The 28,000-nt window shown below is 46.9% G+C and overlaps 1 protein-coding gene across 3 annotated transcripts; it reads right to left on the bottom strand.

Annotated features, from left to right (window-relative positions):
• Window positions 1-1,250: 1,250 nt before the first annotated feature.
• LOC129714335 (NEDD8 ultimate buster 1-like) lies at window positions 1,251-27,735 on the bottom strand. Of its 3 annotated transcripts, none has more exons than XM_055663882.1 (13): window positions 26,444-27,733; window positions 21,790-21,885; window positions 21,066-21,127; window positions 20,830-20,903; window positions 19,454-19,585; window positions 18,761-18,840; window positions 13,184-13,290; window positions 11,034-11,220; window positions 9,851-9,958; window positions 8,843-8,995; window positions 5,716-5,829; window positions 4,409-4,514; window positions 1,253-2,992 (listed from the first exon to the last, which is right to left on the bottom strand). In XM_055663882.1, exons 1-13 carry the CDS (start codon window positions 26,462-26,464, stop codon window positions 2,853-2,855), a joined length of 1,380 nt encoding a protein of 459 aa, XP_055519857.1. In that variant the 5' UTR covers window positions 26,465-27,733; the 3' UTR covers window positions 1,253-2,852. The 3 variants fall into 3 exon arrangements, with proteins under 3 accessions (XP_055519872.1, XP_055519857.1, XP_055519865.1); XM_055663890.1 differs by having other exon boundaries at window positions 1,255-2,992; window positions 5,716-5,826; window positions 26,444-27,732; XM_055663897.1 differs by lacking the exon at window positions 19,454-19,585 and having other exon boundaries at window positions 1,251-2,992; window positions 26,444-27,735.
• Between the last annotated feature and the right edge of the window lie 265 nt (window positions 27,736-28,000).

Below are 28,000 nucleotides of genomic sequence, written 5' to 3'. Positions count from 1 at the left end.
GGATTCCAGTTAAGCTTTTGACAAGGTCCCACCTGGCAGGTTGTTAGAGGTGGGCACACTGACATTTAAAAACCCTTGGATAATGAATAATAGGCCCTTGGATCATAGGGCGGCATGTTGGTGCAGCGGTAGAGTTGCTGCTTTACAGCACCGGAGACCTGGTTCGATCCTGACTATGGGTGCTGTCTGTACAGAGTTTGTACGTTCTCCCCATGACCACGTGAGTTTTCTCCGAGATCTTCGGTTTCCTCCCACACTCCAAGGTTTGTTGGTTAATTGGCATGGTATAAGTGTCCCTAGAGTGTGCAGGATAGTGTTAGTGTGTGGGGATCGCTGGTCGGTGCGGACTCAGTGGGCCGAGGGCTTGTTTCTGCGCTGTAACTGTAAACTGCGCTGTAACTGTAAACTTTTCATTGCCACTTTCATTTCACTGCACATCTCGTATGTGTATGTGACAAATAAACTTGACTTGACTTGAACTAAACTAAATGAAACTAATGTATAGACAGGAAAGGTTTGAGCCAAGAGCAAGCAAGTGGGATCAAGCTTGGTTAGATGGACGAGTTGGGCCGAGCTGTAAAGCTCCATGACTCGATAACTGCACACAATACTCCAAGTGATCTCACCAACATGTGTTAAGGAAGGTACTGTAGATGCAGGTTTACACCAAAGACAGACACAAAATTCTGGAGTAACTCAACTGGGTCAGGCAACATCTCTGGAAGAAAAAGCAATAGGTGATGTTTCGGGTCGAGCTCCTTCTTCAGACCTAGAGCAGAGTCTGAAGAAGGGTCTCAGCCCAAAACGTCACCCATTTCTTCTCTCCGGAGATGCTGTCTGACCCGCTGAGTTACTCCAGCACTGTGTGTCTATCTTCGATCTCTCCAACATCATGTGCAGTTGCAACATGAAGCCCCAATCCTTGTACTCAATGCCCTGACAAAGGAAGGCAAGCATGCCAATGCCTTCTTCACCACTTTCAGGGAAATATGTTCCTGTACCCCGAGGTCTCTGTTCCACAACACTAAGGTCCTGCCATTTACTGTGCTAGTCCTGTCCGAGTTTAACATACTACTATGTATCATTTTGCACTTATCCGAGTTAAATGCCATCCGCAAATCCTTTGCCTCCTTCCAGTTATTCTAGACCTTGTAATCCTAACCTTCCCCACTGCTCACTATTGCATCAATATTAGTTCTGTTGTGACCAAGGCTGTGTTGTGTTCATTGACTGACTGTCGCAGACTGCAGTGGCCTCACATCTCTTGCTGGGGGTTTGCTTCAAATACGTGTCAGATTTGAACTGGAGTGAGCTCTGTGACCATCGATTCATTCTCGGGAAAATATCCGAGAGTTGAGTTGAGTCGAAAATGTGAGATTGTCATTTACATCGAGAAACATTCACAAAGACTTTAAGAAAGGGAATTTGTTTATTTAATCATTCTTGGGATGTTAGACAAAGGACATATTACAGCACAACACAGGGATAGGTCAACAACGTCAGTGCCAAGTTGAACTAATCTCCACTGCCTGCATGTCCTCCATCCTCTGTATATCCATATGCCTATCTAAAAGTCTCTTAAAACACCACTATAATATCTGCCTCCACCACCACCATCCCTGGCATCACGTTCCAGGCACCCACCACGTTCTGTGTAAAAACTGGCCCCACACATCTTTAAACTTTCCTCCTCTGATCTTAAAGCTATGCTCACTGGTCTTTTGACATTCACTTAGGGGAAAAAGGTTTTGGCTGCCTACCTTATCAATGCCGCTCATAATGAACTGAATTAAGCTTCCTATCACTTATATTAAATCCTTATTCCTGGATCACTAGCCCAGACTTTTGAATTACTGGCCGAGCAACATAAACACCCATACTACTGCTGCATGCAATGCATTTATATACTTCAAGATTTGTAGCTAATGATGGAAATCTAACACAAAAAGAGAGAATGAGAGGCTAAGTCTTTATTCCTTGATACACATTTCCCAATCACATCAGTTGGATCACACACACTGGTGAGACCCCCACATCATGTCCCTGAAGGTCTGTATCATCCCTCCTGTTGGGATTGCACTTGAATGCACAAAGACTGGGGCTGCGGAACTGGGAAGCCACGGAGGACCCGACTCGAAGGCTTGGCGGGCCGTGGAACAGGAAGGGAGCTGCTGGAGCAGTAATTTACTGTTGTGTTGTGTCTTTTCACAATTGTTTTTTTTCTAACATGTAAATACTGATTCTGTTCTATTCTGTTCTGTAGATTTACACAATCCCACAAGCACTGCCACTTTCATTTCACTGTACATCTTGTATGTGTATGTGACAAATAAAGTTGACTTGACTTGACTTGGAGATGACGGACCCGAAGGGCAAGGGCTGGTGGGAGGGTGAACCAGGGTAATGCCTCCAACGTCTTCAAGGTCGGCTGCAGGGGGCGCCCCCGGGACACAAAGGTGGCCGGGAGAGGAGAGGGATGTAGTTTTGCAGGCCTGAGCTGATCGTGGGTGATGGAGGGAGGCTCTGCAGGAACCTGGGCCTTACCTGGATCGGGAGCCGCTCCGCTCCGGTAGACCGCTCTGCTGCGGGCGGACTGGAATTTGGACTATGGAAATGGCACCAACATATGGTGGCGCCCGCATGTGTAAATATGCAAAAGTAATTTCACTGTGCAGTTGCACATGTGACAAATAAAATATTGTTGAATAAAGTAAATGTCACTACTGTGTGAGTTTGTAGATCTTCACTTGCTGTTGCATTCCATTGCGCAGCGAGCGGGGCTTTGATTGGCATCTGGTAAACCTACAGCTGGTGCACCATTCCCTGGGTCAGGCTGTGCCTCAGACAGTCTTCTAATGGAGGTTGGACTTGTACTGACGGACGATGACTTCCTCTTCCTCCAGGGACATGTCGATGTAGTCATCAATATCATTAGGCAGGTAGGTCAGGATTTCTCTCAGTAATTCATCGTCCTCACGATTGCTTTGGGCACCTGATAGTTAGGAAATAAATACATCAAAGCCAGGCGAAGAAATCTCCAGGGCCTGATGAGATCGATCCCAAGATGCTGAGGGAAGCAAGAGTGCAGATTGTTGCATCTCCATTAGCCACAGGTGAGGTGCCATGTGAGAGACTGCTAGTGAGACTGCAAAGGGCAGTGCTGCCTCCAGGGAAGAATGTGCAGAGGTCACTCATCGCTCATGGAACGAGCTACCAGAGGAAGTGTGAGCGGCGAGTACAAGTACAAATACAAGCTGGAAAGGGTGCAGAGAAGATTTACGAGGATGTTGCTCGAACTCGAGGGACTGAGCTATAGGGAGATGTTGGGCAGGCTGGGACTCCTTGGAGCACAGGAGGATGAGGGTGATCTTGTAGAGATGTACAAAATCATGATAGGAATAGTTCGGGTAAATGCAGTCTCCTGGCCAGAGTAGGGGAATCGAGAACCAGAGGACATAGGTTGAAGGTGAAGGGGGGAAGATTTAATAGGCACCTGAGGAGTAACATTTTCAAACAAAGGGTGGTGGGTGTATGGAACGAGCTGCTGGAGGAGGTAGTTAAGGCAGGTGCTTTTGCAATGTTTAAGAGACATTTAGACAGGTACAAAGGTAGTACAGGTTTAGAGGCATATGGGCCAAACGCTGGTAAGTGGGACTGGTCATCAATCAATCAAGTTTTATTCGTCAGTTACACATAAAGTGCAAGTGAAATGAATTTGCCAGCAGCGGTACAATAAAAAAGAACACACAATACACAATAAAAATGTACACAAACATCCACCACAGCATTCATCACTGTGGTGGAAGGCACAAACATTGGTGTGGATGGGGCACATGTTGGTCGGTGTGGGCAAGTTGGGCCGAACAGCCTGTTTCCACAATGTATGACTATGACACGCCTCTCCTATAGAAAGGGTTGACATACAAAGGGAAGCTGAACAGGTTGGGACAATACTAATTGGAGTTTAGAAGAATGAGAGATGATGTTATTGAAAGGTGTTAGAAAGTGACGGGGATTGTCAGGGTGGATGATGAGAGCATGCTCCCCCCCTAGTGGGAGTAACAGGAACTCAGGGCATAGTTGCAGAATACAGGGACACTCAAAAGAAATGGAGGAGGAGGAATTTCGAAGGGGATCTGAGAACGTTTTCTTACACAGAGTGGTTGCTATCGGGAACCTGCTGCCTGAGGAGGCGGTGGCATTGGCTGCCATCACTATATTTAAGAGGAATTTAGATGGACATTTAATTAGGCAAGGGAATGAAAGAATTGGTGCTAATGTAGGCAAATGGGATTAGTATAGACGGGTAAAAAAAGATTGGCAAGGTATGAAGGCCAGATTTCTGCATTGTGTGACCACTTGACTCAGTGACTCTCAATCACTGTGACTGTTCACTTGGTTCCCTTACCTGTTGATGCAGACGTGGCTGGTGTTGAGCTGGGAGACGAGGTTTCACCATTCGGAGGCTGTAGTGATCCAGCAGCTGGTGAAGAATTGCTATTGATCTGCGCCACCTGATCATTAACAGGAGACAGAGAGGCTTAGAGTATTTACTTAATGTAAGCCACTGTTGCTTTCTTGTTTTCACGTACTCGACTTGTCTTGTCATGAGATGCTGCCCATTAGGTGGGAGACTGAAGCTTGCTCTTGTTTATGCCGTGTTCGTAACTGTTTACCACACCTAGTGGTGCAGCGGTAGAGCCGCTGCCTCACGGCGCCAGGTACCTGGGTTAGGTCCTAACCTCGGGAGCTGTCTGTGTGGAGTTTGCACGTTCTCCCTGTGGGTTTCCTCCAGGCGCTCCGGCTTCCCCCCACATCCCAAAGACGTGTAGGTTTATAGGTTAATTGGCCTCTGTAAGTCGGCCATAGAGTGTAGGATAGAACTAGTGTATGGGTGATCGCTGGTCAGTGTGGACTCAGTATTTCTATGCTGTATCTCTAAAATAAAATAAACTAAATAATAAGACCTACACCAGCTGGACCAGCCACTTGTCCTGGACACGAGTTCGCTAGTCAGAATGCAACGTCCATGGAAAGCAATAGCTGGAGGCCCTGCAGCAGCCTGGGGCTCGCTTGGATCGGGCCCCGCTCACAAGATCTGGAGCGTGGACTGGACTTTGAAAATGTCGCCCAAACCCTGTGCCTCTTGCGTGCAGTCTCATTTGACCATTTCAGTACACTTTGCTAATCCAGGATGGTGCTTTGGTGTGACAATACTTTACTGAACTGTATGTAAGGAATGAATTTCACCGTACATTTGCAGAAGTGACAATAATGCACCATTAGTCATTAGATAAGTTTAGTTTAGTTTAGAGAAACGTTGTTAGTTTGGAAGCGGGCCCACCGAGTACATGCTGACCAGCGATCACCCTGTACACTAGCACAATCCTACACACTAGGGACAATTTACAATTTTACCAAAGCCAATTAACCTACAAACTTGTACGTCTTTGGAGTGAGGGAGGGAACCGGAGCACCTGCAGTCACAGGGAAAATGTACAAACTCAGTATAGACAGCTCCCATAGTAAGCATGGAACCCGGGTCTCTGGTGCTGTGAGGCAGCCACTCTACAGCTGCACCACCGTGACACCCTCAATGCTCGGCCACTGACCATTGAAGATATGACAATCAAACACTCTTAACCTGGCATTTGACCAGCTCCGGCATGTGATGTGTTAGCTTTTACTGTGTCTCCTCCAGTACTTTTACTTCACCTGGTTTATCTGATCAGATGTCCCGTTCCTCTCAGAGCAAGTGTCATCTGAATGGCCTTCACCTATCGGCCTGTGCACCGTTTCCCTTCTTCTCTGTGCCGCTGCCTTTTGCTGCTTAAAATTAGGAAATGAGAATTACAAAAAAGTAGACACAAGGAATTGTGACATTCAACTAAACTAAGTATATTAAGACTCTGGAGAGTGTATAGAAGAACTTGAAACAGATTTATTCGAAAGGCATAAATGAAGGTGAGCTGAGAAAAAACATTTATGAGCACAGGTAAGGTTGAAAGTGGTTGAAATGAAGACGAAAGGTTTTGATAAAGTCTTTTGGTGGGTCTGTAACTGACACCATTCTTTAATTCTGACGAAGCATTATCCTTGTTTCTTTCTCCACAGATGCTGCCTGACCTGTTGTGTGTTTCCAGCATGTTCTTTAAGAGGATTAGGTTAATTTTATGGACAGGTTTTTGAGACATTTGACTACCACCAGATTCAAGAACCGCTTCTTCCCCAATGTTATCCGATCAATGGATGGATCTGTCAGAAGCAAGGACACATTCCCGATCTTCCCATCTACCAAGCAGCCCTTGTACATTGTCTTTTTATCTGCACTTTCTCTTTAGCTGTAATGCTGTATTCTGCAGTCTGGTTATTTTTTCATTTGCATTACTTAATGTACTCATGTGTGATTCAACTTGTGTGTTCAAACAAGAGGACATGACTTCAGAATTAAGGGACAGGAGTTTAGGGGTAACATGAGGGGGAACTTCTTTACTCAGAGAGTGGTAGCGGTGTGGAATGAGCTTCCAGTGGAAGTGGTGGAGGCAGGTTCGTTAGTATCATTTAAAAATAAATTGGATAGGCATATGGATGAGAAGGGAATGGAGGGTTATGGTATGAGTGCAGGGGGAACTTCTTACTCAGAGAGTGGTAGCGGTGTGGAATGAGCTTCCAGTGGAAGTGGTGGAGGCAGGTTCATTAGTATCATTTAAAAATAAATTGGATAGGCATATGGATGAGAAGGGGATGGAGGGTTATGGTATGAGTGCAGGCAGGTGGGACTAAGGGAAAAAAGTTGTTCGGCACGGACTTGTAGGGCTGAGATGGCCTGTTTCCGTGCTGTAATTGTTATATGGTTATATGGTGGTCTGTTTTACACTGGAGCCCCAAGGAACTGCAGGTGCTGGAATTTTGAGCAAAACAAAGTGCTGGAGTATCTCAGCACGTCAGGCAGCAAACCTGGAGGGCAGAGACAGGCGACGATTCAGGTTGGGACCCTTCTTCTGACCAAGTCTCTTTGCTTCTGACTGATTGTGGTAGAGGGAGGAGAAAGCTGGAAAAGAGAGGTGGGGTCAGGACCAAGCCCGGCAAGTGATCGGTGGGTACGGATGAGAGAGGTTTGATTGGAAGGTGGGTGGAGTAAGTGACAAAGGCTAGAAATGAAAAGGAGACAAAAGGGGGGCAAATAAAGAGACGGTGGCGCAGCAGTAGATGTGCTGCCTACAGTTCCAGAAACACCGGTTCGATCCTGACTACGGGTGCTGTCTGTATGGAGTTTGTACATTCTTCCTGTGAACTGCGTGAGTTTTCTCCAGTTTCCTTCCACAGGTGGCACAGGTTTGTTGGCTAATTAGCTCGGTACAATTATAAATTGTCACTCGGGTGTGTGTAGAATAGTGTTAATGCGCGGGGATTGCTGGTCAATGCAGACTCCGTGGTCCCATGGGCCTGTTTCCGAGCTGTATCTCAAAACTCAACTCAACTCAACAAAACTAAGAAGAGGATTGTACTGTATAATTGGAGGGAGAGAAATGGGTGGAAGGGAACATGGGAGAGAGAGGGGGTGTGGAAGAGGGGTAGGATAATGGGGGGGGGGGGGGGGGGGGGGGGGGGGGGGGGGGGAGAGAAACAGGACAATAATAATAAACCAATATATGGAACACTAAGCACAAAAAGGAATTGGAATCTGGAACATTTTTCAAGAGAGAAGTAGCTAAATTTTGGAAAAAGATGCAATTGAATATGTGAATGGGGCAATGGAATAAGGCAGAGGGGTGAGGGTGCGAATGGATTATTGTTTCAGACCATTGGTTACTTGTAATAATGGGCCGCTGATGTGGAAAATTTGATGGTGGCCTCCCACTAACACCAGTGAGGATCAGTAGTTAGTTTCCTGAAGGATAGACTTCAGAAATCTTTTGTTAAAAATGGATTGAATTGAATTGAAACATACAGCATGGAAACCGGACCATCGACCCAGCGAGTCCACGCTGACCATTGATTACCCATTTACACTAGTTTTAAAAACATATGGACAGGTACAGGGATAGGATAGGTTAAAAGGCATATGGGCCAAACGCAGGCAGGTGGGACTAGTGTAGATTGGGCAGATTGGATGGCATGGGCAAATTGGGCCGAAGGGCCTGTTTCCACACTATATGACTCTATGAGTTCTAAGTTATCGCACTTTCACATTCACTCTCTACACACATGGGGCAATTTTACAGAGGCCAATTAAGCTGCAAACCCGCACGTCTTTGGGATGTGGCAGGAAACCCAAACAAACAGAGAAAACCCACGGGGTTAGAGGGGAAACGTGCAAACTCTGCACAGCCAGCACACTTTCCAGAAGTGTACAGCTGTAGAGTTGCTGCCTTACAGCGTCAGAGACCCATGTTCGACGGAGTTTGTACGTCCTCTCTGTTTCCTCAGGGCGCTCCAGTTTCCACCCACATTCCAAAGACGTGCAGGTTTGTAGGTTAATTAGGCTTTGGTAAAATTGTGAATTGTTCTAAGTGTGTAGGATAGTGCTAGTGTACGGGGAGACCGGTGGACGGCGCAGACTTGATGGGCCGATAGGCTTGTTTCCGCGCTGCATCTCTGAAGTTAAAGTCTAAAGACCATATGAGTTCCAAGTTAGTCCACTTTCACATCCACTCCCCAAACACTAAGGGCAATTTACAGAGAGCGATTAACTTACAAACCCCGCACGTCTTTGTGATGTTGGAGGAAACCGGAGCACCCGGTGGAAACCCACGTGGTCACAGGGAGAACGTGCAAACTCCACCCACAGATAGCTCACTTTCGGATGGTAAGACTGATGCCCCTTGTTAGACACACTGACCTGCCTCTTCTCTTCAATGTATGACTTGGCTTCCCCGATGTTGCCGTCAGAAGCCCGCAGACCTAATCGTGCCTCCCTGGTGGTGCAACCTTGATGCACGAGCTCAGTCACTGAGAGGTCATCCACCTGCAACTGATCCAACAGCTCCTCTGCCTAAAGGTAGAAGAATAAACAACTATCCCAGTGTGCGGAACTACAGACTGACGCCAGACGCGTGAAAAATGGGCAGACTCAAGCATCCAAATTACTTTGCAATCCTGAGGATGATGGGTTGCACTATCAACGTCGAAATTCCCAAAACAAATGCTAATCAGCTGTGCATCTTTTCCCCTGGACTAGTGGTAAAAAGTTGTTTCCATCATTGCCCAGTGATAATCCGCTTATAGATTTAGATAGATAGGGAGAGCATGGAAGCCGGCCCTTTGGACCACTGAGTCTTTGCTGTTTACACTACCTACAAATTACACCAATTACACTTACACCTACAATTACACTTACATTGTTTCCGTGTTGGGGAAGTGAGGAGGAACTTTTTTGTAACACAGAGGAAATCTCGAACTCTCTGCACAGAGGGTATGTTGCGGCCAAGAGGGGTTAGACGTGGCCCTTGTGGCACGAGGGATCAGAGGTCTGGAGCAAAGGCAGGGTACGGGATATGAGTTGGATGATCAGCCATGTCATATTTAAAAAACATCCTACAATTTACACTAATCCGACACTAAACAAATCAAAAATTGACACAAAGTGCTGGAGTAACTCAACGGGTCAGGCAGTATCTCTGGAGAAGAAGAATGGGTGATGTTTCAGGTCTTCAGACTCCATGCTAATCCAAAACGTCACCCATCCCGACCCGCTCCTTACACCAGCACTTTGTGTGGATTGAGTGACATCAACTTCCCATGCCCCTATCCCCTTCCTTAGACACAAAGTGCCACTGGCTTCAGGAATGGAGATAATTGAGGACAATGCCTGAAGCCACATATAGTTAATTGAACCTAAATACTTTACCTTACAAAAGCCCTCCCTGGATTGATCCAGCTTTTGGTTAAGGAAGAACCAAACTCCCCAGCTAACCTGAAGACGTAGGAACAGTATACGGTGTCTCCCACTCCTGTCCTGTGGAGAGAAAGCAAAGTATTCCCGAGTTTAGTTTCCAGTCAAACCAAGGAACTGGTTGTTGACTCTAGAAGGGGAAGGTCTAGGGTCCACAAACATGTCTTCATTGACAGGACGGTGGTGGAGAGAATCAAAACGTTTAAATTCCTGGGCGAGCATATCTCACAAGACCTGGCCTGGACCCAGCACACTGATGCAGTCATAAAGAAAGCCCATCAACCCCTCTACTTACTTAGAAGATTGAGGAGATTCCATATGTCAGTGAATACCCTCTTGAACTTGAAGAATGAGGGGGGACCTCATTGAAACATACAGAATAGTGAAACCATTGAATAGAGTGGATGTGGAGAGGATGTCTCTACTAAGTGGGAGAGTCTAGGACTAGAGGTCATAGTCTCAGAATTAAAGGATGTTCTATCAAAGAGGAGATGAGGAGACATTTATTTAGTCAGAGAGTGGCGAATCTGTGGAATTCTTTGCCACATAAGGCTGTGAAGGCCAAGTCAGTGGATATTTTGAAGGCAGAGATAGATTCTTGATCAGTACAGATGTCAGAGGTTATGGGGAGAAGGCAGGAGAATGGGGTTAGGAGGGAGAGACAGATCAGCCACGTTTGAATCGGAGAGTAGACTTGATGGGCCGAATGGTCTAATTCTACTTTATCCCTTATGACCTTATGAACTTCTCCAGGTGTACAGTTGAGAGCACAATGACTGGTTGCATCATGGGCCGGGTTCGGCAACTCGAACACCGAGGAACAAAGAAGATTGTGAAAAGTGGTGAACACTGCCCAGTCCGAAGAAGGATCCAAACCCAAAACGTTACCCATCCATTTTCTCCTGAGATGCTGCCTGACCTGCTCTGTTGCTCCAGCACCTTGTGTCTATCTTTGTTGACGACTTTCTGACCGCCCATGTTGACCACCTTAGTTCAAGATGTCGGGCCAGCACCACCCAATCAAGGGCAAGTGGGGATGGGTAGTAAATGCTTGCCTCACCAGAGGCCATTGCCCAAAAGCATGATGACATACAAAATAAAGACTGCGACCTTGCTCGTAGGAATAAAAACAACCAACCTCCAGTTCTTTAAGACGTTGCTGATTTTTTCCAAAGCATTGATTGAAGTACTTCTCAGCATTTTCTAATCTTTCCCTGGCCTCCACGAGGCGCTGAATGTCTTGCAGCTGCAGGTAGCACCAGGTAATGTCTAGATTCAGCACTCCGTAGTTGTCAACACTGTTGAACAGCTCCTGGCTACATTGCCTGTAAAAATGGACAAACGCATTAAACCAATGCAGGAAAGGGTCATCCCAACCACCCCAGCACTTCAGAACCAGGTCCTGCTTTGTATGGAAGGTTAGTTTAAATTGAATTCAACCCCACTTTATATTTAAAGGACGACTGAATTTTCTCGCTGGATGCTAGTCTCTTGAATTTGGCCGACTGTTGTCACTCCAATGTTAATAGTTGTGCCTTCAGCCCTCTCGGCTTTTGTTCTAAGTTACCTGTTTACACTTTAGAGAATCAGCGTGGAAACAGACCCATCGGCCCATCGAGTCCACGCTGACCAAGGATCACTGGTTCTATCCTACACACTAGAGGCAATATTTTACCAAAGCCGATTCGCCCACAAACCTGCATGACTTTGGAGTGTGGGAGGGAACTGGAGCACCTGGAGAAAACCCACACGGTCACAGAGAGAACATATAAAATCCGCACAGAGCATCGATCCTGGGTCTCTGGCGCTGTAAGGCAGCAACTCTACCTTTGTGTGAAAGCATTTCCACTACCTGCTCCTTAACCCTTTTCATCCCATCAATCATCTCCACTAATCCATTTTCTACTGAAACTAGGCTGCATCCCTTCCTTAGTACAGCCAGACATGAGGTATTGAATATCACAGCTATGCTTTCTGCACCTAACAATCAATTAGCTTTAAGTAGCCGATCCCTGCATTGGTGACATTCTTGTGCTCAACCTTAACTCCACATCAAGCGCGCACAGTGGCGCAGCGGTAGAGTTGCTGTAATAATGGTTAAATACACACCAATGCAGTTGTGTATTTAATCTGAAGTCAAGTGTCAAGTTAAGTGTTCAATTATCATATGTTCAATGGGGCGGCACAGTGATAGAGTTGCTGCCTTACAGCGCCAGAGATCCGGATTGGATCCTGACTACGGGTGCTGTCTGTACGAAGTTTTACGTACGCCCTGTATGACCATGAGGGTTTCCCCCGGGTGCGCCAGTTTCCTCCCACATTCCAAAGACGTACAGATTTGGAGGTTAATGACTTGGTAAAATTGTAAATTGTTCCGAGTGTGTCTATAATAGTGTTAGTTTGCGGGGATCGCTGGTCGGCGTGAACTCGGTGGGTCAAAGAGCCTGTATCTCAAAAGGAAACTACTTTATCAAGAGGACTCAAAGAGCTGGAGTAACTCCAGGTCAGGTAGCATCTCTGGATAACATTTCAGGGGGCGTTTCAGGTCAAGAGCCTTCTTCAGACTTCTTCATCCCAACCCGAAACGCCACCTATCCATGCTTTCCAGAGATGCTGCCTGACCTGCTGAGTTACTCCAGCACTTTTGTGTATTAACCAGCACCTGTAGTTCTTTGTTTCTACTCTATCAAGGCCTGTTTATATATTTCCATATCAAACACATTTATCACCATTTGCATAATTTGTTGATCTACCTTGTTGCAGATGCTTTGAGTGTTCAAATGCAAAACCTTTAGTTTAGTAAATTTAGTTTAGAGATACCGCATAGAAACAGGTTCTTCAGCCTACCATGTCCACGTCAACCATCGATCACCCGTTTACCCTAGTTCTATGTTACCCTACTTTCTCATCCACTCCCTTGACATTAGGGGCAAATTTGCAGATGCCAATTAACCTACAAACCTGTATATCTTTGGATATGGGAAGAAACTGGAGCACTGGAGGGAACCTACATGATAACAGGGTGACCGTGCACACTCCACTCAGACAGCACCCGAGGTCAAGATCGAACGCGGGTCTCTGGCATTGAGGCAGCGGCTCTGTGCCGCATAAATTTAATTTTAATCATTTTCCTTTAATTAGGTTGAAAGTGGTACAGCTTACTCTTAGCTGCAATGTACATATATTAGATGCTGTAAAGACACAATGTGATTAACTTAAATTAGAACTGTAATTAACTACTTTGGGGCATAAGCATGATAAAAGACGTAAAAATGCAAACTTGATTACCTGAAATAATTCTCGGCATATTCCAGGAACATCAGTGCTTGTCTATAATCCTTCCTCTTCATATTCCATCGGGCAACCTCATGCAGAATCAAGGCCGTTAGAAAAACCTGCCACCAAATAAACGCAAAGGGCAAGTGAGCAAACATGGGAAATCTGTCTGCAAAATAATATGTTTTAGAGACTCAGCACGAAAACAGGCCCTTCGGCCCACCGAGTCCATGGTGACTATCAATCAACCGCTCACACTAATTCTATGGTATCCCATTTTCTCATCCATTCCCCCGACACACTAGAGGTAATTTACAGAGGTCATTTAACCGACATACCCGCACGTCTTTGGGATGTGAGAGGAAACCAGAGCACCCGGAGGAAACCTGCGCAGTCACTGAGAGAACATGCAAACTCCACACACAGACGACACCCAAGGTCAGGATTGAACCTGGGTCTCTGGCACTGTGAGGCAGCGGCTCTACCTGCTGCGCTGCTGTGCCAGGTTGTGGAATCCAACTCCAGAGCACAAGATCTAAGATGATGGTTTATGAAGGATTGGATTTATGAAGGGGAAATCATGCTTGACTAATCTTGTGGAATTTTTTGAGGATGTAACAAGTAGAATGCATAAGGGAGAGCCAGTGGATGTGGTGTATCTGGACTTTCAAAAAGCCTTTGACAAAGTCCCATACAAGAGATTAGTGTACAAAATTCGAGCACATGGTATTGGGGGTAGGGTATTGGATAGAGAACTGATTGGCAGACAGGAAGCAAATAGTAGGAATTAACGGGTCCTTTTCAGAATGGCAGGCAGTGACTAGTGGGGTGCCGCAAGGCTCGTGCTGGTTATTTGTAATATATATTAACGATTTAGACGAGGGAATTAAATGTAACATCTCCAGCTTTCTGAGTTTAGGAGCAAAGAGGTCCTTCTGCAGTTATACAGGGCCCTGGTGAGACTGCACCTGGAGTATTGTGTGCAGTTTTGGTCTCCTAATTCGAGGAAGGACATTATTGCTATTGAGGGAGTGCAGCTTAGGTTCACCAGGTTAATCCCCAGGATGGCGGGACAGACATATAATGAAAGAATGGGTCGACTGGGCTTGTATGCACTGGAATTTAGAAGGATGAGAGGGTATCTTGTGGAAACATATAAAATTCTTAAGGGATTGGACACGCTAGATGCAGGAAAAATGTTCCTGATGTTGGGGGAGTCCAGAACCAGGGGTCACAGTTTAAGAATAAGGGGTAGGCCATTTAGGACTGAGATGAGGAAAAACTGTTTCACCCAGAGAGTTGTGAATCTGTGGAATTCTCTGCTACAGAAGGCAGTGGAGGCCGGTTCACTGGATGTTTACAAGAGAGTTAGATAGAGGGATAAAAGAATTTAGGGATATGGGGGGGAAAGCGGGAACAAGGTACTGATTTTGGATGATCTGCCATGATCATATTGAATGGCGGTGCTGGCTTGAAGGGCCTACTCCTGCGCCTATTTTCTATGTTTCTATGATAGATACAAAATGCTGGAATAACTCAGAGGGTCAAGCAGCATCTCTGGAGCAAAGGAATAGGTGATGTTTACAGCCATACGAAATAAAAAGCAACAAGACACGCAACTACATAAAAGTTAACATCAATGTCCACCACAGCAGATTCCCCACATTCCTCACTGTGATGTAAGGCAAATAGTTCAATCTTCTTCCTCTTTATTCTCCCGCAGTTGGGGCGATCGAAGCTCCTGCGGCTTGGAGTTCCCGAAGTTGGTCTCTAACCAGAAACGGCGAGCTCCGTGATGTTAAGTCCGCAAGCACCCATGGATGGAGCTCAGTGGACGATCCCAGGCAAAGTGATCGCAGCCTCCACAATGTTGCGCGGGGGAAAATGGAGGAGGACTGGCCAAATTGTGTGCCTTCCACCACAGTGATGAATGCTGTGGTGGATGTTTGTGTTAAATTTTTATTGTGTTTTTGTGTGTGTTCTTTATCATTGTACCACTGCTGGCATATTCATTTCACTTGCACTTATGTGCAATGTGACAAATAAACCGTATCGTATCGTTAAAGTCCCGTAGGCTGCCCGCGGTGGAGCTCTAAAAACCGGTCTCCACCAAAGGCCGTCCAGCTCCTCGACGTTAGGCCGCAGAAATACCATACGGAAGAAAATCGCATCTCCGTCGAGGTAAGAGATTTGAAAAAGTTTCCCCTAAACCCCCCCCCCCCCCCCCCCACCCCACCCCGCCCCATAAAACAAGCTAAAGAACATTAAAAACATACATTTAACACATATTATTAAAACACAAAGAAGGAAGGGACAAACAGACGGTTGGCGAGGCAGCCATTGCTGGCGCCACCTGGTGGAACACACATTAGCTCATTGTTGGCTGTGGAAGAGATAATAACACTCTCTTCCCCTCTGTTATTAGACTTTAGACTATAGACTTTAGAGATACAACGTCAAAACGGACCCTTCGGATTCCTATTAAGTCTGCACCGTCCAGCGATCGCCCCCTCGCATCAATCGCATCTTCTACCCTGAGAGAAACACTCTAACTCTATCTCTGCCTCTCGTCATTTTATTAATTAATGGAAAAGATACTTAGAGATAATATATATAAGCATCTAGATAAACAGGGTCTGATTAGGAACAGTCAACATGGATTTGTGCCTGGAAGGTCATGTTTGACTAATCTTCTTGAATTTTTTGAAGAGGTTACTAGGGAAATTGACGAGGGTAAAGCAGTGGGATGTTGTCTATATGGACTTTAGTAAGGCCTTTGACAAGGTCCCTCATGGAAGGTTGGTTAAGAAGGTTCAACTGTTGGGTATAAATGCAGGAATAGCAAGATGGATTCAACAGTGGCTGAATGGGAGAAGCCAGAGGGTAATGGTGGATGGCTGTTTATCGGGTTGGAGGCAGGTGACTAGTGGGGTGCCTCAGGGATCTGTGTTGGGCCCTTTGTTGTTTGTCATGTACAACAATGATCTGGATGAAGGTGTGGTAAATTGGATTAGTAAGTATGCAGATGATACCAAGATAGGGGGTGTTGTGGATAATGAAGAGGATTTCCAAAGTCTACAGAGTGATTTAGGCCATTTTGAAAAATGGGCTGAAAGATGGCAGATGGAGTTTAATGCTGATAAATGTGAGGTGCTACACCTTGGCAGGACAAATCAAAATAGGACGTACATGGTAAATGGTAGGGAATTGAAGAATACAGTTAAACAGAGGGATCTGGGTATAACCGTGCATAGTTCCTTGAAGGTGAAATCTCATATAGATAGGGTGGTAAAGAAAGCTTTTGGTATGCTAGCCTTTATAAATCAGAGCATTGAGTATAGAAGCTGGGATGTAATGTTAAAATTGTACAAGGCATTGGTGAGACCAAATCTGGAGTATGGTGTACAATTTTGGTCGCCCAATTATAGGAAGGATGTCAACAAAATAGAGAGAGTACAGAGGAGATTTACTAGAATGTTGCCTGGGTTTCAACAACTAAGTTACAGAGATAGGTTGAATAAGTTAGGTCTTTATTCTCTGGAGCGCAGAAGGTTAAGGGGGGACTTGATAGAGGTCTTTAAAATGATGAGAGGGATAGACAGAGTTGATGTGGACAAGCTTTTCCCTTTGAGAATAGGGAAGATTCAAACAAGAGGACATGACTTCAGAATTAAGGGACAGAAGTTTAGGGGTAATATGAGGGGGAACTTCTTTTCTCAGAGAGTGGTAGCGGTGTGGAATGAGCTTCCAGTGGAAGTGGTGGAGGCAGGTTCATTGGTATCATTTAAAAATAAATTGGATAGGCATATGGATGAGAAGGGAATGGAGGGTTATGGTATGAGTGCAGGCAGGTGGGACTAAGGGGAAAAAAAAATTTTGTTCGACACGGACTTGTAGGGCCGAGATGGCCTGTTTCCGTGCAGTAATTGTTATATGGTTATATGGTTATATACTTCTATCCGGTCTCCCCTCAGTCCAGAGAAAAGGTTTTACAGACAGTCTGATGACATTGGAGCCAAGACAAGAACATTTCACCAGTGGGTCAAGACTTTAGAGATACAGAGTGGAAACAGGCCCTTTGTCCCACCGAGTCTGTGCCGGCCAGTGACCACCCCGAACACTAACATGATACTACACACTAGGGACAATTTAGAATTGACAGAGTTTTCTGCTTCCATCTGACTTGTAAAGTATCTGTGATACCTTAATCCAATGTGCGGAATGCTGATGGAAGTCTTTCCTCTGCGCTAGTGACTTTACATCTTTAGAATGTAGGAGGAAACCAGAGCACCTGTGGATAACCCACTTGGTCACAGGAAGAACGTGCAAACTCCATATAGACCTGGGTCTCTGGCGCTGTACGGCTGCAACTCTACCGCTGTGTCACTGTGCCGCTTCTTAACTTGTACTTCATTTTAACATTCTTGTTCAAAGGTGCAGCACCTTCAGTACAAGACACCTTCCGTAGTGCGCTGAGGAGACAATCTATCGTTCACGCTCAAGTTTCTGCTTTCCGCTAAGCAATATCATGTGAACGCCCAAAAGAAAACTCAGTGGGAGCATTTAAGCAGCTTCTTTAATTCCTAATAAAAGCCAACAGATTAGGAGTTCTGAGATGATTTAATATCTGCTTGCAGAAATAGTCGTAGAAAAAAGTCACACAGCATGGAAACAGGCCCTTCGGCACAACTTGCCCAAACTGCCCAACATGTCCCATCTACATCAGTCCCACCTGCCTGTGTTTGGCCATAACCCTCTAGACCTATTTTATCTGGATAGACTCGGCTTGTACTCGCTAGAATTTAGAAGAATGAGGGGGGATCTTATAGAAACGTACGAAATTCTTAAGGGGTTGGACAGGCTAGATGCAGGAAGATTGTTCCCGATGTTGGGGAAGTCCAGAACAAGGGGTCACAGTTTAAGGATAAGGGGGAAATATTTTAGGACCGAGATGAGAAAAACATTTTTCACACACAGAGAGGTGAATCTGTGGAATTCTCTGCCACAGAAGGTAGTTGAGGCCAGTTCATTGGCTATATTTAAGAGGGAGTTAGATGTGGCCCTTGTGGCTAAAGGGATCAGGGGGTATGGAGAGAAGGCAGATACAGGATACTGAGTTGGATGATCAGCCATGATCATATTGAATGGCGAATGGTGCAGGCTCGAAGGGCCGAATGGCCTCTACTCCTGCACCTATGTTCTATGTTTCTATCCATGTACCCGTCTAAATGTTTCTTAAATGCTGCATTAGTACCTGCTTTCTATTTCTCAACTACCTCCTCTGGCAGCTCGTTCCATACAAACATCACTCTTTGTGTACAAAAAGTTATCCCTCAGATTCCTATTAAATATTCCCCCCCCCCCCCTTGCTTTAAACCCATGTCCTCTGGCTCTCGATTCCCCCTTCACTGTGCATTTACCTGATCTCTTCCCCACGTGAATTTGTACACCTCTATGGATCACCCCTCATCCTCCTGCGCTGCATGAAGAGTCCCAGCCTGCTCAACCTCTCCCTACAGCTCAGGCCCTCGAGAACTGGCAACATCCTCGTAAATCTTCGGTGCACCTTTTCAAGCTTGAAATACTCACCACTTTTTCACCTTCAGCTAGATCAATATTTTCAACTCTGTGGTTTGTAGTGTTTAAGTATTTCTCTTCAAAATGTTCACCTGAAAGAAAGATCAGAAATGAGAAGGGAGCCTATCTGGAGCGTTGCCTCACTGTGTCTTCCGCAGAGGCTGCCTGACCCACTGAGTACCTCCAGCACTTTCTGCCCTTTTTTGGAGACCAGCATCTGAGTTCCTTGTGTCTTAAAAAATGAGTTAGTGAATAACTCCATGGCAAATGTGAAACTTATGTTCCCAGTGTAACCAGCTTGCATTTTCAGCAATGACGACACCAACCTGCTCCTCAACCTTCAGAAATTCAGGAGCCTTCACTTCCGGGATCCCCTCCCTAAAATTCTTCTAATTTTACTTAACCTCTCTATAGATTGTCTTTCTTTTTCTGCTTCCATCTGGCTTGTAAAGTTTCTGTGATGCCCTAACCCAATGTGCAGAATGCTGATGGAAGTCTTTCCTCTGTGCTAGTGGCTTTCATGATTTTGTGCACCTCTATAAGATCACCCCTCACCCCTCCTAGCCTGCTCAACCTCTCCTGATAGCTCAGGCACTTGTCCCCTGGCAACATCCTCATTCGAGGTGTTTAATTATTAGTATGTTCATGGTGGATGGGTGCAACCGGTGAATGCATGTTGTAAATGGAGGAACCAGTTGTACTGACCTCGCTTTGCCAGTATTTCTGCCCCTTTCATAATCCTGGATGTCAGATCCATCTGCCTTCTTTCACCCTGATTGATCTGAATGAACCGAACGACCCCCTTGTCCTTCACGTTTTGTTCACGGAGGGTCTTGGCTGGAGAGAGTCAATGGAAGTGTTGTTAAAGGGCCATGAGGAAGGGGTAGACCATTGATGGGCAACACTGATACGTGCTACCCACGGTGTCAATCGCCAGTTGTGTCCGCCTCTGGCCCCGCCCACCCAATGTCAACGGGAACCCCCCACCCCGCCCACTGTGACTATGTGTACCCACCCCCACGTCACACTGTACCCCTCCCCGCCCACCCAATGTCACTGAGAGCAACCACCCTGCCCGCCCAATGTGACCGAGTGTACCCACCTCCACGTCACACTGTACCCACCCCACCTAATGTCAACGGGAACACAAACCCCCGGTAGACAATGTCACTGACTGTACCCACACTATACCCCACCCCACAATGTCACTGACTGCACCCATACCCACACACCCAATGTCACCGGCATAGGTACGGTCAACAGGATTGGGGGAGCGCCGAGAACAAAGACTAGAATGACATCATAATGACATCAGGACTATAATGAATACTTTTGTAACCTTGTTGGTGCCCTATACGTGGCGATCCTTTGCATACTTGTGTAATGTAAGCAAAGCAAATAATTTAATTGCACCTAGATACATGTGACAGTACAGTACAAAAGTCTCATTCATTCATTCATTAACTTAGCATCATGTTCGGCACAGACATTGTGGGTGAGACAGGCCCTCAGGCCCACGTTAAACATTGATCACCCATTCACACTAGTTCTATGTTATTCCACTTTCTCATCCACTCTCATGTATACTAGGGGCAATTTACAGATATCGCTTAACTTACAAACCAGCACGTTTTTAGGATGAGATTAATTGATTGAAAGAAGCAGCATGAGAACAGGACCGGGTGCATGCTAACCATCGATCACCAATTCACATCGGTTCTATGTTATTCCACTCCCTACACACTAGGGGTAATTTCAAACCTGCACGTCTTTGGGATGCGAGAGAAAACCACAGCACCTGGAGGAAACTCACGTAGTTACAGGGAGACCGTGCAAACTCCACACAGAGAGTGTCCGAGGTCAGGATCAGACCCGGGTCTCTGATGCTGTGAGGCAGCAGCTCCACCAGCTGCACCACTGTGCACTATTACACTGTAAAGATTTATGAGATAAGGCAGGACACAAAGCGCTGGAGTAACACAGTGGGTCAGGCAGCATACCTGGAGAACAAGGATAGGTGATGGACCCTTCAGGTCGGGACCCTTCTTCAAACTGATAAGGCAACTGGAATTAGTACTTACTCAAATTCAGGTCCTTCCCTTTGAAAATCAACTGCACATTCTCCCTTTTGGTATTCTGTAAACGGTTCATGATTCTGAAATGCGTAATTCAGCTTGTTACAAATCAATCAATGCAATAAATCGGCACAGCATTCGCTATTAGCACAGACAGCTGTGGGAAGCATTAGGTGGCACAGAAATCCACTGCAGAGGAATGCATTTGCCCACCTCATTACTGGAGATGACCCATTACTTACTCATCACACAGATGTGACCCCGTAGCATCTCCAGAGATCTTGATCTTGATTTTCTTTTCTCCCTGGAAAGTAAATCTGATTTAACCAATAGAACAGGAAACGTAGAACAGCACAGTTCTATGTCCAATATAGTACAATACAAAGGTCATGAGTACCATCAGGAACCCACAGTATCTCCTGGTCATGCTCTCATCTCACTCCTACAATCAGGTGGAAGGTGTAGACTCATCGTGGTACAAGAGTCTGAAAACCATGGTCAAGAACAGTTTCTTTCCAACAACTATCAGGCTTTTGACCACCACACAACACTAACCTTAACGATGTCTTTAGTTGCACTAACTACTTTGTTTTTTTTGCACTAGTATTTTAGTTATTAAATTATTTAAATTTTTGTTTATTGTACGATATCTGTGTGCACTGTTTATTTACAACCTGTTTTGCTACTGCAAGAATTACATTGTTCCATTGTCGGTACCTTTGCAATGACAATTAAACTCTCTTGACTGAAGTGCAGGAACAGGCCCTTCGGCCCACAGTGAAGGTAGCAGATAGTAAATCTCCCTCTGCGACCAGCATGTAGTGGCCACACTCTGGCGCCATGCAAATGGATGGCGGACTAGGACTTTATTCCATGGAGCGCAGGAGGATGAGGGATGATCTTATACTGGTGTTTCAGATGGAGTAATCCTGGGGCAGAGGCCAAGAGCTTCAGAACTAATCTTACCTGAGGTTGCTGTGGTAACTGAATGCTAAGCAGGAGATCTTCAGAGCTGACGTCGACACTCTCTGGGGAAACCATCATCTCACCAGCTTCTATCTCCTGCAGTGATGGAAGAGCATAAACAATCATCAAGGCTTCAAGGTCAGTTTATTGTTAAGGGCCTGTCCCATGAGCATGTGACCTGCATGCGGCAAACGCGACCAAACCGGAAGCGGGGGCCGCGTGGAGGTCGAGTGATCCCCGTACAGCATGCGCCTGTCCCACCGAGTGATCCCCGTACAGGGCCGGTCCCACCAGCATGCGCCTGCATGCGGCAAGCGCGACCAAACCGGAACCGGGGGCCGCGCGAGGTCGAGTGAGTGACATGAAGTTCGAGCAAAGTCCGCGGGAAGTTCGCGCGGAAGTACGGCGTCAAGACGTTGCGCACGCCCGTCGAGGCGGCTGTGGGCCGGCAGGCCGTTGCCGCGCAGAATTTGTGAACACGGTCAGTTTTTCGGAGCCCCGCGCGATGTCGGGACCAACTCCGCACAACTCCATACGGCTCCAGCAATCGAAGTGGGACCGGCCCCGTGAAGCCGTACGGCTCAAGCAACCACGTTAGGTCGCGCTTGCCGCATGGAGTCGCATGCTCGTGGGACAGGCCCTTTACATTTGTACAGCGAAATTTAGATTGCCGTACAGGCATACCAATAAAGATCAACCAGACACCCAAATACATTTTTAACATGAACATCCACCACAGCGATTCCCCCACATTCCTCACTGTGATGGAAGGCAAAAAAAGTTCAATCTTCTTCCCTTCGTTGTTTTCCCGTGGTCGGGGCACTCGAACTTTCCGTTGTCGGGGCGATCTTGGGCCCCGCAGCCGGCGGTCGAGCCCTCAGCATTGGGGCGACCAAGTTCCCACATCATGGGGGCCTCAGCTCCCCGCGCCAGATGATCTGACTCCCGAGTCGGGGCTGGCCGAACCTTCTGTGGCTTGGGGCTTCCCGGCATTAGTCTCTACCCGAGACTACGAGTTCCTCGATGTTGATATTCACAGGCCACGGTTGGAACGTCGATCCCAGGCAAGGGATCGCAGGCTCTGATGGTAAGTCCACGGCCCCATGGTGGAGCTCAAAGTCAGTCTCAAGCAAGGCCGCCAGCTCCATGCTGTTAGGCTGCAGAGCGACCGGAGATATGATACGGAAAATAATCGCATCTCCGTCAAAGTAAGAGATTGAAAAAAGTCTCCCCCAAACCCAACATAAAACAAACCAGAGAACATTAACACATGCTTTTTAAAAGACACTAAAAATAACAAAAAAGATGAAAAGACAGACAGACTGTAGGCGAGGCTGCCATTGCTGACGGCACCACCCATCATGCGGAGAAGGACACAATATGCTGTAGTAACTCAGCGGGTCAGGCAGCATCTTTGGAGAACAATTCAGATCAGGACACTTCTTCAGACTCAAGGAGTCTAACATTGTGTAATGGGCCATTTAAAACATGAAGACCTGAGCTATAGAGAGAGATTGGTCAGGCTAGGGCTTTAGTCCTTGGAACGCAGGAGGCTGAGGGGTGATCTTAGAGAGGTGTATAAAATCATGAGAGTGAATGCAGTCTTTTTCCGACCCAAAACGTTGCCTATTCATGTTGTCGAGATATGCTGCCTGACCCACTGAGTTACTCTGTGTGTGTAAATCAGCATTTACAGTTCCTTGTTCTATATTATTAGCAAAGTGCTGACTTTGTTGAGAACATTATTTCTTTCAGTATTTTCATTACCAGTGGATTGCAGAATTATAAATTCAGTCTGAAGAAGGGTCCCGATCCAAAATGTTGCTTGACCTGCTGTGTTCCTCCAGCACTGTTTTTTGCTCGTAGAGTCAGGCTCTTTGGTCCATCGAGTCTACACCTACCATCAAGTATCCATTTAAACTAATCCTATACTGAATCAGAGCATCCGGGGAAAGTCCCTCTGGATGAACAAATTCCACCAGTGATGCAATATGGAAAGTGACCCTTCCGCCCACCAGGTCCACACCGACCATTAATCACATGTTCACACTAAATTATTCCACTTTCTCATCCACATCCTACACACCAGAAGGAAATTTGTAGAGGCCAATTAGCCTACAGACCCGCACGTCTCTGCTCTCATCAAAGTCCTCAACGACCTTCTCACCTCTGCTGACACTGGTTCCCTCAACATCCTCAACCTCCTCGACCTGAGTGCAGCCTTCGATACCGTGAACCATAACATCCTGCTCACCAGACTTAAAGACCTCGGCATTGATGGTTCTGCACTCAGCTGGCTCCGTTCCTACCTTTCCAACAGATCCCACTTCATCTCTCTCCACAACCACACCTCTGCTACAGCCACAGTCACTCAAGGCGTTCCCCAAGGCTCTGTTCTCGGTCCCTTCCTCTTCATCATCTACATCCTCCCCCTTGGTCATATACTCCGTCACTTCAAACTGGACTTCCATTGCTATGCTGATGACACGCAGATCTATCTCAGCACCAAGTCCACCCCACCACCCCCCTCTCTCCCATATCAACTCCTGCCTATCAGCCATCAAATCTTGGATGCAACTCAACTTCCTTAAATGAAACAGTAACAAAACAGAATTTCTCCTCATTGGCTCCAAATCAACACTTACCAAAATTAATAACCCCACTCTCACTATTGACGGCACCACTGTCTCCCCATCTCCTCAGGCCCGCAACCTTGGCGTGATATTTGACTCAACCCTCTCCCTTGAGCCTCACATCCGCCATGCTGTCAAAACATCATTTTTTCACCTCCGCAACATCGCCAAAATCAGACCCTCTCTCACATCCCCCGCTGCTGAAAGACTCATCCATGCCTTCATCCCCTCCCGACTGGACTATTGCAACTCACTTCTCCTTGGCATCAATTCCAGCATCATCAACCGACTCCAACTGGTCCAGAATGCAGCCACCCGACTCATCACCCACACCAAATCCTGGCATCACATCACTCCAGTCCTCAAAGAACTTCACTGGCTTCCCATTTCCCACCGGATCATCTACAAACTCCTGGTCCTCACCTACAAAGCCGTCAAACACTTGGCCCCCCCCTTATCTCACTGACCTCCTCTCCCCCTACCAACCCTCACGGTCCCTCAGATCCACATCAGCCGGTCTCCTCTCCATTCTGAAATCCAACCTCTGCACTTTTGGAGCCTTCTCCAGGGCAGCTCCCAGGCTCTGGAACTCCCTCCCACAATTGATCCGAACTTCTGAGTCCCTCACCATCTTCCAGTCCCGCCTCAAGACCCATCTCTTCACCTCTGCATACCTTTAGTCCCATGTCCCCCTCCCCTTTGCATCTCTGTCTTATTGCTCTATTTTGTTTTGTTCTTGACTCACCATGTAAAGCGACTTTGAGTCCTTGAAAAGCGCTATACAAATAAAATGTATTATTATTATTATTGTCTCTGGGATGTGGGAGGAAACCAAAAGAACTCCCACGCAGTCACAGGGAGAATATGCAAACCACCACAGACAGCACCCGAGGTCAGGGGCGAACCCGGGTCTGACGCTACGAGGGAGCGGCTCTACCAGCTGCATCACTCACAACAAAGTGCAATAGTTTACCGAAACTTCAGATCAACAGCAACTTTCATTTTCACTGGGGTGCTGCACGGGGAATCCCAAGCGGAAAGTCCCAGCCAACAGAGTGAGATAACACTTCTACAGGAGGGGTGGAGGGGGATGGGCCAGAAGGGGGGGGAACAAACACAAAATCAAACCCAGACATTAAAATCCCTCTAATTAGATTCTTCCCTCTGGTGAAGTTTTACCTGACCTTGTTACAGCTTCAAAACTATAATGTTTTAGTGGTCTGAGAAACGACTACTGGAGTTTTCAACAGATCTTTATTCAAAAGTTCAAGTTGCAGCATACAGGCTTATCAGACACCTCTGCCCACAACGGTGGTCAGCGCTGAAGTAACGCACGAAATCAACAGCCCCCCCCGAGCCGGGTTCGATATCTGCGTGCGCTAGCAGGCGTCGCTACAATGTATAGATTATACCGAGAAAGCTTTAAACTTTGATGGCAACAGTTATGTTTTTCTAAGGGAAGTTTATTTTCCCCTTAATCATTTTTCTCTGCATCTCCCATTCAGTTCTAGACACATCAATCCCTAGTTTACTTTAGAGATACAGCGTGGCAACAGGCCCATCGGCCCACCGGTTCTGCGCCGACCAGCCATCACCAAGTACACTAGCACTATCCTACACACGAGAGACAATTTACAATTTTACTGAAGCCAATGAACCTACAAACCCGCACATCTCGGGTGTGAGAGTCATCCGGAGCACCCGGAGAAAACCCACGCACAGGGAGAACGTACAAACTCCGTACAGACAGCACCCGTAGTCAAGATCAAATCCTGGCCTCTCTGGCCTGAATGGCAGCAACTCTAAAGATGCACCACCCTCATTCAAAGTAGTTCAAAGAGAAAATGGGTAGAAGAGAAATGTTTAAAACCCAGTGATTAAATAAAATTCAACATTAGTTAAGGATTCAGTCTTTTTGTCTTGAAAGGGCACAAGATGGATAAGAACACTCATATCCTCCAGCCTCTATTTTAGTCAGCTATTGAAGATTCCGCAGCATTTTATAACACATTTCAGCGTACCTGTTGTCTCCCTTCTGCCATGGCTTCTCGGCTGGTTTTGCTCTCTCTAAACTCACTTGTTCCCAAGTGAAAATGAAAGTGAAAGTAACTTGCAAGGTTGTTAATCCACGTGCTTTTAGTTTTGGAATGAACCACTATTTGAAGAATGTGCCAAAACTGGTTACAAAGGGATCAGCTTAAGAAGCTCCTCAAGGAAAGCGAAAGCCAACTTTGAAGAAGTTCTCGTCCTCTCTCAGATGGGAGTTCAGCAAGAGTTTCTCTCACTGCTCCCCTTCGGTGATTTCTCCTGCTCTCCAACCATGTTTTAGCCCGGACTAGCTACCGCTGTCCACAGCCACGTTTGTTTTCTCGGTGCTTGCCTGCGCCTCCATCATGTGCCTCGGGGCTTCCAACTCCGGTTCCTGACCTCCCAGTTCCGACCCAACCCAGATTTCAGGTACCGATAGCCCATCGACCGCTTCTCAGTTCCCAAGTCTAAAGAAGGGTCCCAACTGGTCTGCTGAAGGCCCGGGATGCAGCTTTCCACTCAGGTGATGCAGAGGCCTACAGAACAGCAAGGTCCAGTTTGAGGAAGGGCATCAGGGAAGCAAAGCATCGCTACACGAAGCGTATCGAGGAGCATTTTAACAGCTCAGACTCTCGACACGTGTGGCAGGGCATCAGAACCATCACCGGCTACAACAGCTCCACACACGCACAAAGCTCATCCCTCCCTGACGACCTGAACTGTTTTTTTGCCAGGTTTGATTGCACCGACAGCAGTGACAACATACGGGCACAGCAGGGACCCCACACCACCGGTGCTGACTCTGAGCCCCCACGACGTGAGACGGACCCTGCAGCACATCAACCCCAACAAGGCCACCGGACCTGACGGAGTACCAGGGCGGGTTCTGAAGCACTGCGCAGGGGAGCTGACTGCGGTGCTCACGGACCTGTTTAACACCTCCCTGCTGCAGGCCTCCGTCCCAACATGCCTCAAGACAGCCACAATCATCCCTGTGCCAAAACAATCAGCCATCAGGTCCCTCAACGACTATCGGCCAGTGGCGCTGACACAGGTGGTGATGAAGTGCTTCGAACGTCTGGTACTGGGACATTTGAAGAACAGCATCCCCCCCTCCTTAGACCACCACCAATTTGCCTATAGGGCAAACAGGTCGACGGAGGACGCAATGCCACTGGCCCTCCACTTCACCCTGACACACCTTGACCAGCGGGACAGTTATGTGCGGATGCTATTCATAGATTATAGCTCCGCCTTTAACACCATCCCCCCCATAAACTAGTCACCAAGCTGGACCACCTAGGCCTCAACACACACCTGAGCAGCTGGGTCCTGGGCTTTCTCACTGGCCGACCACAGACTGTGCGCATTGGGAGGCAGGTCTCCTCCAGCATCACCCTGAACATCGGTGCACCACAGGGCTGTGTGTTGAGCCCCTTCCTCTTCCCCTCTACACTCTCGACTGCAAACCGACCCACGAGGCCAACACCATATTAAAGTTTGCAGATGACACCATCGTGGTAGGCAGGATCACGAGTAACAACGAGGCC

The sequence above is a fragment of the Leucoraja erinacea genome, chromosome 2, assembly GCF_028641065.1.
Source record: "Leucoraja erinacea ecotype New England chromosome 2, Leri_hhj_1, whole genome shotgun sequence".
Lineage (NCBI taxonomy): Eukaryota > Metazoa > Chordata > Chondrichthyes > Rajiformes > Rajidae > Leucoraja > Leucoraja erinaceus.
This window is presented reverse-complemented; position numbering and strand designations above follow the sequence as displayed.